This window comes from Propithecus coquereli, unplaced genomic scaffold (assembly GCF_000956105.1).
Source record: "Propithecus coquereli isolate 6110/MARCELLA unplaced genomic scaffold, Pcoq_1.0 Scaffold235, whole genome shotgun sequence".
Lineage (NCBI taxonomy): Eukaryota > Metazoa > Chordata > Mammalia > Primates > Indriidae > Propithecus > Propithecus coquereli.
Genome location: NW_012147897.1, coordinates 4,023,698 through 4,035,574, shown reverse-complemented (window position 1 = coordinate 4,035,574; position 11,877 = coordinate 4,023,698). Strand labels below are relative to the sequence as shown.

At 43.3% G+C, this 11,877-nt stretch overlaps 1 protein-coding gene across 2 annotated transcripts in view; it reads left to right on the top strand.

Annotated features, from left to right (window-relative positions):
- The window catches only part of P4HA3 (prolyl 4-hydroxylase, alpha polypeptide III), a 37,473-nt gene that overhangs the window by 16,495 nt on the left and 9,101 nt on the right, over positions 1 to 11,877 (top strand). For both annotated transcript variants that reach the window (XM_012645600.1, XM_012645601.1), the window contains exons 5-9: positions 873 to 924; positions 2,854 to 3,017; positions 3,261 to 3,437; positions 8,510 to 8,574; positions 10,792 to 10,951. In XM_012645600.1, coding sequence (XP_012501054.1) covers positions 873 to 924; positions 2,854 to 3,017; positions 3,261 to 3,437; positions 8,510 to 8,574; positions 10,792 to 10,951 — 618 coding nt within the window. The remainder of the gene's footprint in view (positions 1 to 872; positions 925 to 2,853; positions 3,018 to 3,260; positions 3,438 to 8,509; positions 8,575 to 10,791; positions 10,952 to 11,877) is intronic.

Here is an 11,877-nt window from a genome sequence, read left to right as displayed (position 1 = left end):
GAAGACTATGTAATAATATAAAAACACTCCTGATAACAATATGAAGTGAAACAATCAGGATGTGAAAATGTGTAAAAAAAATATGATCATACCTATGTAAAAACCATATATTATCCAAAGTGCTTGCAGTGCCTGGATTTCAGTAATATTTTCCATTTCTCATATGTTTTATAATGTGCTTATTGCTTTTTTCCTTAAAAATGAATTTTTTAATTTGCTAAACTAAATGATTAGAAAGAAATACATCTCCAGCAGTTAATCATCATCTGGCAGCACCCAGAGGACTGCAGCCCACCCATACGTGTCTGTTCCCCAGGTTTGTCAGGAAAGCCCCATTTCCTTTTGACCTGGTTGAGCCCCAGATTGAATGGCTATGGAGAGTTAATTCCTGTGCATTGTGGAATGTTTCTGTTTTAGTTCTTCCTTTGCCTCCCTTTAACTAGCTTTGTAGACTACAGGAAGATCTGAACCTGGAAAACAAATTATATTTGTATTAGGGTTTTTATAGTTCCATATTAAGTGTAATAATAAACTATAATCAAATAACAAACACCCTGCAATTATGTGGTTTTGCACACTTTAAGATTTGAGGGCACTTTAGGAAAGTTTATCTTCGTTTATTTTCCTACCTTCCCTGGGAAGGTTAGTAATAAGTCAATTGTAAATGAGGAAAGTGGTGAGACCAGATTCACAAATCCTCTGCATTTCTAGTTTGCTGCTCCTTTCAATGCGCCTTATTATCTACTTGTGGTAAGAATGTTTTATAGTTTTTTAAAAAATCTATTTAATGATTTGTTCAGAGGAGATATCCTCAGTGCGGTTAATGCTTTCTTTTCCTTTTCTTTCTGTTTTTTTGTTTTTTTCTTTAATAGGCAGGAAATGTTTCGTGTGCCCTCAGCCTCTCCCGAGAGTTTCTTCTCTACAGTACGTAAGGATAAAAGATAATCCAGCCACAGGTCTGAGTTATGGGGGACTCCCTTCCGCTCCTGGTCTTTAATCCCCACAAGGGACATACAGCTATCTATCTTTATTTAATTTCATAATCTAAGGCACATTTCCAATTTTAGATGAAATCTTACACATATGCAGATCAATGCCTCAGGGGGAAATTTTTAAGTTAGTTGAAAAATGCTGAGAAGATATCAACCTGTCCCTTCCCTCCTGCTCTTCCAACCAGTTATATATTAGCATTGCTTCTATGGGAACAAGTCCAAGATTGAGAGCCAGTTTCTTTGGAGACATTTTAAAGGCCCAGGGTTTGGAAGTAGACCCAGGAATGAATGAAATCAATGTGCCCTGTGTGTGCAAGAAGGAGAGTGACTCAGCAGGATCTTTCACTTCAGCTGCTCACAGAGTTATCAATTCTTCCCTTTAAACCAGAGCTCACTTTGCTGTGCAGCCATCCTGTTCAGATGGCTGAGTTCAGCTTCAACCCCCTTCAGGGACTGCCTTGCTGACAAAGCAATGAGTTAAACAGGAAGGAGATGCTTCCTAGCTCAGCTCTCTGCTTGGATATTTTTGCTTAAAAATTTCTTATATATATATGTGTGTGTGCTTAAAATTTTAGTGGTAGATGGCTTCCTAGGCTTTCCTCTAATAAAGTATTTAGATTCTAAAGTAAGATACAAAATCACTATTTTGTTTAATATTTATAAAGTATTTCATGTAGGATTTAACAATTGCATGTATTCATAACTTTTTTAATGAATCCATTTAGTAATGTTATTCCTTTCTGATAATTTAGCAAACAGTAGTATAAGGAAGTAGTTGTATGGTTTGTAAACACATGGGTAATTTGTAGTACAAACAAAATTATAACCCTACCCTCATTTTATTTCTTTTTGCTCGATCTATTAAAATCTCTGCCTTGCCAAGAGAACCTAAATTGTGTGCTTTTTATAGATGGATAAGTAGAACATGGCGAATGAGATTCCCATTTCTAGCTTTGCAATATTTTCATTGCTGTTTGGTCTCTTCATTTCTATTCTCCAAAACTTCATTTCTCCTCAGTTCAGACCCCCTTCTGAGATGCACTGAGGCTTATGCACAGAGGCAAGCAGGCCATGGGTAGCCACCATTCCATGGGGCATCTTGAGCCAAAGTGGGTACAAAAAGTGGGCACAGACAAGACACAAGATTTACTGGATTTCCTGAGGACCCTGTAGGATTCGAGTCTAGAACCAAAGTCTAGAGTCCCTTTATCCCAGACTGCTCTGCTCTGGGTCTAGGCCAGTTATGAATTTTGCAGGATCTAGTGGAGCCAAGAATGAATGAGCTTCCAGTTCTCCAGGGAAGAAAAGGTTGAGTCCCTCTGCAACAGGCTTTGGCTCTCTAGGCTTCTCTGTCATTACACTTACTTATCATGTTTTGTTGTAAGTGGTAATTTAATATCCCTTTTCTCCATTAGACTCTAAACTCTGGGAGATCAGCCTCTAGCACGGTATCTGGTACATAGTAAATGTTCATTGAAGATTTATTGAATGGATGGGTAAATGAATTATTGAATGAAAGAATGAAGCTCCTTCTTCTCTATACGTAAAACCAACCGTCACTTTCCCAGAGCAGCCATCCTCATAATCCCTTGGCCGAAGAATGTTAAGTACCACGTTCCTTCCCAAAGGTGCAGAAGGCTCTGCACCTTCAGATCTACCGGGCCCAAGTCAGTCTTTTTCGAATACCAGGTACTCTTCTGGAAACGAGGGTCTTACATCCTCCTGTGCGTTGACACAAGGAGTTATTCAGGGAGTCCAGTTGCCTGTTCTGCATAGCAGTGAAGCTGCAGGAAACCTTGGTAGCACTCCCTGAGGGCAGTATTTGTTAATCTATATTATTCCCTGCTCTGATTTCTCTCAGGCCCAGATAATAAGAGGATGGCCAGGAATATCTTGAAATATGAAAGGCTCTTGGCAGAGAGCCCCAATCCGGCAGTAGCTGAGGCTGTCATGCAGAGACCCAATGTACCCCACCTGCAGACCAGAGACACCTACGAGGGGTTATGTCAGACCCTGGGTTCCCAGGTAGGATCCCTCAGGGAAAGAGAAAGGGGTGACAGGCTTGGCTAGAGAGCGAGAAGCTGGCATTGGGACAATGTGAGGGGAAAGGACTGATGCATTGAAAACAATAAAGCTCACTTGGGCAACATCAGAGCGACCATATTCTGTCTCTCTCAAGTTCCAGTTATTTTATGCCATAGGTCCCCTAAGGTGGTTTCTGCTCCTAGACCCTTCTTCTCTTCTGCTGATTCTACTCTTCCCTTCCAGCCCACTCACTACCAGATCCCCAGCCTCTACTGCTCCTATGAGACCAATTCCAGCCCCTACCTGCTGCTCCAGCCCGTCCGGAAGGAGGTCATCCACCTGGAGCCCTATGTTGCTCTCTACCATGACTTTGTCAGTGACTCGGAGGCTCAGAAAATTAGAGAGCTTGCAGAGCCGTGGGTGAGTGTCCCCAAAGCCTGCCAAGAACTTCCTTTTGTGTCTTCACATGCCTGGAGTTCGGCAGTATGAGAACAGGCAACATGAACAACTAAGTAGACACTTCATTAGTCCAGGAGTTCAAAATGACAACCATTCCATAAAACTAATCCATGGTGGAAAAAAATCACAGTAGTGGTTGCCTCTAGAGGGAAAGGATTAACTGGGAATGAGGTGCAAAGGAATTTTCTGGGGTGTTGAAAATGTGCTCTTAATATCTCGTTAGGGATGTGACATACACAGCTGTGTGCATTTGTTAAAACTCAGCAGACGGTCCTCTTGAGACATGTGCATATCATCATGTGTCAATTTAACCTAAAAAAATAAAAATAAGGAGCACTTCAAAAATGTTAACCATTCCATATAATTAGTAGAAGGGGGAAAAAAAAGGAAAAAAGGGTGAGATGACAGGGGCAAGGAGTGAAATCCTAATACCTATTTACAGAGTCAGAGTGGAAAGTTCAATTTCATTATTTTGTTAAAGAAGAGACTGAAGCCCAGAGAGAGGTAGGGACTTAAGGTCACACGTGTAACTAGACCTACAACTGGAACTTAGAGGTACATTCATTGCTGCTCTGCTGTTCTGCCTTCTTGCATCTGTTAACTTAGGCTAAGTTATGCTTGGTAACAAGCAGCCCCAAATCTCAGAGATAACTACAGTAAAGTTTTGCTTCTTTCTCACGTTATACATCTGTCTTGGGCTGGCCGCAGCTCTGCCCCACACTCTGGGACCAACCTGACAGCAGCCTCTATGTGGGACGCTGCCAGTCTCATGAGAGAGGAAAACGACAAGAGATAGCAAACACGAGCTGGCTTGTAAAGCTTCCATGTGGAAGCGTCAGACATTACTTCCACCCACGGTTCTCTGGCCAAAGCAGAGCATGTGGCCACCACTGCAGACAACAGGGAGTCTATTTAGTTCCTCCACAGGGAAGGCCTTACTGAGCCAAGCTTGGTGTATGTGGGAAGGGGACGTTTAATTCTCCCCCTAGGAAGTATGGTAAATATTTAGAAAAATTATGCAGTCTACCTCGCCTCTATAAGTGTGTTGCCTGTTTAAAGATGGCACATTGATACTGTCTCAGACTTATTTATGTCAATCCAGACATCTCACCCTTAATATGTGCAGTTCATTCAGACAGCCAGTAGTCAGTCATTCATCAATGGAACGGAGCCTGCCGTGTGCCAGGCCCTGGCCTGGGTACTGGGCTTTTACAGTGAGATGAGGTAGCAGTCCTTTCCTTTTGGGAGCTTACTACATAATGAGGACAAACAAATCTTTACAATATACTATGACATGTGCTGTCACATGTGCAGGGGGTTGTGCTATGGTGGCTAAAGTGAGCCTTCTTCTGAAGAAAAGGCAGTGGGGCAAAGAGCAGATGGGGAGGAGAGGATGAATCAGGGAAGGCTTCCCTGTGGAGGTGACATCGATCAGAGAAACAAGTTGGCAAAGGGTATTCCAGGAAGATGAAGCAATGTGAAGCCTGATGTCCAGAGACATGTCCAGAGACCGGGGAGAAGCTCGGTGGCTGAAGTGTGCAAGAGACGAGGGGAGGTGATAGGAGATGAGGCTAGATGGTGAGACACCCTCAGCAGACACTGCAGGTGCCATGCCAGGCACTTACCGTGTAGGCAGTGGGAGAGCTGTTGGACGGCTTTCAACAGGAGAGTGGCATGATCAGGTCTGTGGTTTTAGGGAGGGCTCTGACAGCAGAGACACGGATCAGAGAGAGAAGAGCAGAGCAGAGAAGAGCAGCAGTAACCATTTCATCTAAAAACCCCCTGCCCCCAGGCAAGTCTAGAGTCTTTGTACAGGCTTTTGAGATGACTAAGCTCCACTGGTGAGTTGGAACACTGTGTTTTCAATAGGTTCAGCTTCTCAGTGAGCAAGCAGTAATAGCATTTGGCCAGCAGCTGCTTTTTCCTCAGACTTGCCATGTTGCCATGGTGACACGACAAGTGGCACACCCAGCGATGTCTATTTAATTGTTCATGGCCAGGTCATCAATTTGGCATGCACAGACCTTGCCACACTCCCTTCCCCAGAAGCGTCTTGCTGGGCTGCTGATGCCTGGCTCTCCCAGGAATAAGCCCTGGGCTTCTCTGGTAGTGCCTCCCCCATGGGACCTGGGCAGACATCTCGGTGGCTTGTGTTAAATTTATAAAAAAAATTTATAATAAAATTATTTATTCACTGTCCCTTCCCAAAGCACACTCTCTCATCACTTCTCTCTCTCTCCCACATCCTACCCATCCTTCAAGACTCAGTTGAAGTCTCAGACGTCTGTTGAGCCTGCCAGCCCTGACCACTCTGGCCTACTTTGGTTCTTTGAGTGAACATACAATAACCTCCCCCCGCTCTGAACTCAAAGTTTTTGTTGCCAGTTGTCTGGTACTTAATTTTTAAATTTATTCTGCCATTTATGTGTTGTCTGGTATCACTGACAGTTTCATGGGTTAGCATCCTGTCTCCCCAACTAGACCGCAAACTAGCAAACATCATATTGTCTTTCTTGAAATTCCTTGCCCCGTTCTGCCTGTTGCAGCCAAAGTATTTTTAGAAGGTCAGGTCTGACCATGTCAAGCCCTTGCTTAAACTCTTTAATGGATCGCATTTGCCCTCAAATGCTTGCAAACCTCCGAGGCCTGGCTGCTGCCAACCTTCTGCCACATCTCCCCCTTCACTCGACTCTCCGGCCACACACTCCTCTCTGCTGGTGATCTCTTTTCACCTGTGTGATTCCAGTGTGTCTTGTGGACATCCTGGGAGGCTTTCCAGTCCCTCATGAGAATGGGCTAGATGCCCCTCTCTCTATTTCCATAGCAGTCTGTACTCACCCATTATGGCCCCGTGAGATGACTAAGAGGCAGGGACATTGTCTGGTTTAGCCTATTGTTTGTCCAATGCCTACTATAGTGCTTAGCACAGAGAACAACCAATAGATATTTGTTCAAAAAAAACGAGTGATTTGTAGGTGGACAATGAATGATTTTTTATTTATTTATTTTTTATTTGCACAAATACAGGGGCTACATGTGAAATGTTGTTTCATGTGTATAACGCATAATGATCAAGTCAGTGTCTGTAGGGTGTCCATCATCCAAGTGCAATGCATTTGTGTTAACTATAGTCACTCTGCTCTGCCACCAAACACTGAATTTATTCCTTCTGTCTTACTGTACGTTTGTACCTTTAACCCGCATCTCTCCATCCTTCCCCTCCCCCAGTCTCTATTATCTATCTTTCCACTTTCCACCTCCATGTGATCAAATTTCCCACAATAAATGATTATTAAAGGAATGAAACACAAGGTGGCTCCTTAATTGAGGGAGAAGGGTTTCCCTAGGATTTTTTTTAAGCTGTTGATTTTTCCCTACAAACACAGAGGAAACATCTCTCTTCTATGACTCTCTCCTCTATGAGTGGCTACGGAGAGGATGTGGGGCAATTGGTGAAGTGTATCAGTCACCTTCTGATTTCCCACATCCTAATATTGCAGAGCCATAGGCTGAGAGGAACTCCCAAGAACGTGCTGTTCACATGCTGCATTTCAGAGATGGGGAGATGGGTCCAAGGAAAGGAACAGGCTTTTCCAAGATTGTCCACCTGGTTTAGCAGCAGGAACAATGACATTATAGAAGCCCTAGAGAAGGGAAAAGCTTTCTGTCTTGTGCATTTCATTGCCCTGGGTACTGCTCTTCCTGCCTGTGAAGCACCAGGGCTGGGTCTGAGCGCTGTGAGTGCCTGTAAGTGCAGGGCCTGGTTTCATTCATTCATTTGTTCATTTAACCAATATTGAGCCCCTGCTCCCTGCCAGGCCCTCTCTGGACCCTCAGGATACAGCCCTGACAAAAGACCAAGTTTTTGCCTTCATGGAACTGACATTCTGATGGCAGAGACAGAAGGAGACACACCTTTATGTAAATAAATACTATTTATCTTTCTGTCCCTAGTACAGTGACTTTGCAATTAATAGGCATTTTATTTAAAAACAATTTAAGGTGGCTCACGCCTGTAATCCTAGCACTCTGGGAGGCCGAGGCAGGCGGATTGTTTGAGCTCAGGAGTTCGAGACCAGCCTGGGCAAGAGCGAGACCCCATCTCTACTAAAATAAGAAAGAAATTAATCGGCCAACTAAAAATATATAGAAAAAATTAGCCGGGCATGGTGGTGCATGCCTGTAATCCCAGCTACTCGGAAGGCTGAGGCAGAAGGATCACTTGAGCCCAGGAGTTTGAGGTTGCTGTGAGCTAGGCTGACGCCACGGCACTCACTCTAGCCCGGGCAAAAAGAGTGAGACTCTGTCTCAAAAATAAAATAAAATAAAATAAAATAAAAACAATTTAAATGCTATATCTGGACATTCAGAACAAAAGCGAGACATTTAGTTAAATTAGTGACTTCAAACCTGTTGTTTTTCGTGATCCAGTTTTGTCTATCAAAATATCACATGTACTCCAAAAATATGCAATTATTATATATAAATTAAAAAAGAAAAGGCAGTTATAGAAAAACAGATTTTGATTCTTTGTAAGGAAGAGCTTTTGTCAGAATTGTTCAAAAGGAGCAGGCTGCCTCTGAGCGTAGAGAATTTCCTGTTGTTGGAGGTGTTCATTTAATTCAACACTTACTAAGTGCTTACCATAGGTCAGGCCCTGTGCCTGACACTGGGATACAAAGATGATTGAGAAATAGCCCTTGTTCTTACCTAACTCACAGTCTTGCAGATACAAAAGGGATTCAAATACCAGTTTATTTCAGCTCAACAAACTTTTATTGGACTGCTTATTGTAGACTAGACACAGTGCTAAAGGTTATTTTCAACTCTAAGATTTTTGGTCACTTACTATTTTTTATTTTCAAGGTTGATAGCTATCACTAAATCACTCCCACATGTAAAATGCCCTCTAAGTAGGGAGGAGCTGGCGGGTGTTATGTGCATGCGTAAGAGAGGGGCCTGTCTGTGGAAATGACAGAGCCCTCCCCTTTGCATCATAACCACTTGCGCTTTGTCTTATGTCCTTCCACCAGCTCCAGAGATCAGTGGTGGCGTCAGGGGAAAAGCAGTTACAAGTGGAGTACCGCATCAGCAAAAGGTAAGGAAGGCCCTTCCTTGGCAGGGACTGCTGATCATGCCTGCTGCCCACACCCAGACCTGTGGCACAGGTGAGTGCCAGGTCAGTAACAGTTGTTCGGGGACTGCAGGAGATGCTGTTTCTCCTTTCACGGGTGGTTATATCATCTGAGGATTTAACTAGAAGGCCATTCGAGAAAGACTTGAAAAAGCTCCTGTGGGCTTAAACCAAAAAATAAATCCTATCCAGGATTGTTCTAACCAGAATTGCTTTTCCAGAGAATACAGCACTGTTCACATTTATGATTTGACTCCACAAGATTCCATTCCCACCTTCTGACTCATTCAAACATGACTTGCCAACAATCAGGCAAAGAGACAAATATAATAGATTCTCTGTCCCCAGTGGCTTCTCTGGAGGAGCAGATTCAGCTGTGAGAGCCTGCTTTATCCCCTTCCCTGCACCCCTGCCCACCCCCTGCACACTCCCCCCACCCTGCAACCCTTCATTTGCATTGTAAGGACAGGCCTGGTGATACCATAAGAGGCGGGATCTCCATCAGAGCCATGTGAGACAGTGACCTCAGCATCCCTGGGGAGAGGCCAGACCTCAGGATGGGTGGTTAGTTTGTGTTGTCTGGGAAGTGAGCGAGGGATGGAAGCTTTGATTCAGAATCACTTGGCTTAACTTATTTGGTCTAGTACCTTTCTTTTACAGTAGTTATTCTCTACACTTTGGAAGGTCCATGCAACCCCAGCTTCATTGCTTTTTCTAACCTTCCTGATATTGTAATGTCAGAAAGAAAAATCAACCTTATATTTAGATTCATTGTTTCTAGGGAAGTAGGTGGTGTTTTCTTCCCTTTTTTGTTTCGTTTTGTTTTTGAGACAAAATCTCACTATGTTGCTCAGGCTGGTCTGGAACACCTGGGCTCAAGTGATCCTCCCACCTTGGCCTCCCAAAGTGCTGGGATTACAGGTGTGAGCCACTGTGCCCAGCCCTTTTCTTCACATTTCAGATCAAGAAACTACTTTCTCTTTCTCCACTTGCATTACTCCTTCTTCGGGCTGGAACAGCCCTACATCTTTTCCATCTATTGGAATTTTATGCACCCTTCAAAATTTGGCTTAAGTGTCACCATCTTACCTGAGTGTGCCCCGGTAGAATTAACTTCTTCTTCTTTTGTGCTTCCAGCACTTCACTTTAAAATCTATTTCTCATTTTTTCTACCTTAATTTGGACTTAGTTATATTTGTGTTCATCTTCTCCCACATAATCCTTGAGCTCTTTAAAGGCAGTACCTTTGTCTTGGGGAGCTCTGTAAACCTAAGGGCATGGGGCATAGCACTTTCCATCCACTCTGTATGGAAGAATGAACAGAGTAATCCATTCCTTAAAGAGCAAAGACATGGTCTTCCCGTATCATGCCAAGGCTCTTGCCTGCAGAGCACTGATGGTCTCCCAAGGACCCTCGCTGGCCTCGTTTGAGGAGCACTTCCTTCATTTCCCAGGGACCTAAATTCTGATTCCAAAATCTCCACTTTGTTGGAACCTCAACAAGATATTCAAGAAAAGAGACTAAACTGTGCTCTCTGGCCTTTGACCTATCCTGGTTTGTCTGGCAGTAGAGCAAAAAGAGCAGCGATTTTCCTGTGTTTAACACTAACATATAGCTCACAAAGCATCTTCATAAGTATTGTCTTTCACAATTCTCACAAGTTTGTGAAGGAGATACACTATCATTTCAATTTATAGATAACACACTGACCCTTAGAGAGGTTTAAGGTTAATTACCTGACTCAGGACCATACAGAGGATCGGGGACCGGTCATGTTCCTCTAAACCCCAAACTGTTTCCACTGCACCCAGCTGCCCCTGTTGAGATGTCTCTGCAACATAGCCATTTTGAAGACAGAGTTTTTGTCTTATTCCTCTTTGTATCTTGGTGCCTGGGTGCTGGGAACCTTCACTCTGTTTCCTCAGCTCCTAGCCCAGGGCCTGGTCTTCAGCGGGCCTCAGAAAATATTCACTGAATCAATGAATGTGTGACTGTTGGGATAGAGGACAAAGTGGACATGAGGGATGAGATGATAATTAGGCATTAGTGTCTCTCTTCCCTCCCTCCCTTCCTTCTTTCTGGCAGTTGACATTAATTCGCTTGTTTAATTCATTCACTCACAGATATCATTTAGTCATTTCTGGCATCAGATTACTGATTTGCCAACCTGTGTGTTTTAGTGCCTGGCTGAAGGACACCGTTGACCCGATGCTGGTGACCCTTGACCACCGCATTGCAGCCCTCACAGGCCTTGATGTCCAGCCTCCCTACGCAGAGTACCTCCAGGTGGTGAACTATGGAATTGGGGGGCACTATGAGCCTCACTTCGACCATGCTACGGTAACAATGGGGTCAGTGACCCATCTGCTGGGCTGGGGAGCCAGGGCATTATTTCTCTCAGACAGAGCTCTTGTAGGGCTCTCAGGAAGGCTAAGTGAAATCTTAGAAAAATGTTCTTGTTCCAGGAATATCTGAAAACCTTGGTTTCAAGCTGAATGCTGCTGAATTCATTTTCTTACCTGTCCCTATGCCCCCTCCAAAATTTGTTAATGAAAGAAGAATGTGGCTTGTCATGGAATCATCTCTCCTGCTTCCCTCGGGGACTTCCTAGTGAAGATCGTCCTTCCTCCATTCACTCTCCTATCTTCATGATCTCAGCTGCCCACCTTTGCTGATAATAGCAAATAATTTTTGAGGATTATATCTCCCCATTATTGATCTATAGATTCAACCCTAACTTTATCAAAATTCCAGGAGGTTTATTTTTGTAGAAATTAACAAGCTGATCCTAAAATGTATATGGAATGCAAAGGACCTAGAGCAGTCACAACAAATTTGAAGAAGAACAAAACTGGAGAACACACACTACTTGATCTCAAAACTTAGTATAGAGCTTAGAGCTACAGTAATCAAGGCAATGTGGTGCTGGTGTACGGACAGACACGTAGGTCAGTGGAACAGAACAGAGAGTCCAGAAATAAACCCACACATTTATGGTCTATTGATTTTTGACAAAGGTACCAAGGAAATTCAGTGAAGAAAATATAGTCTTTTCAACAAGTGATGTTGGAACAATTCAATATCTATCTGCAAAATAATAATAATAATAATAATAATGAATTTAGACCCTTACTTCATGCCATATATAAAAATTAACACAAAATGGATCATAGACCTAAATGTAAAATGCAAAACTATAAAACTTCTAGAAGAAAACATAAGAGAAAATCTTTGTGACCGTAGGTTAGCAAAGATTTCTTAGATAG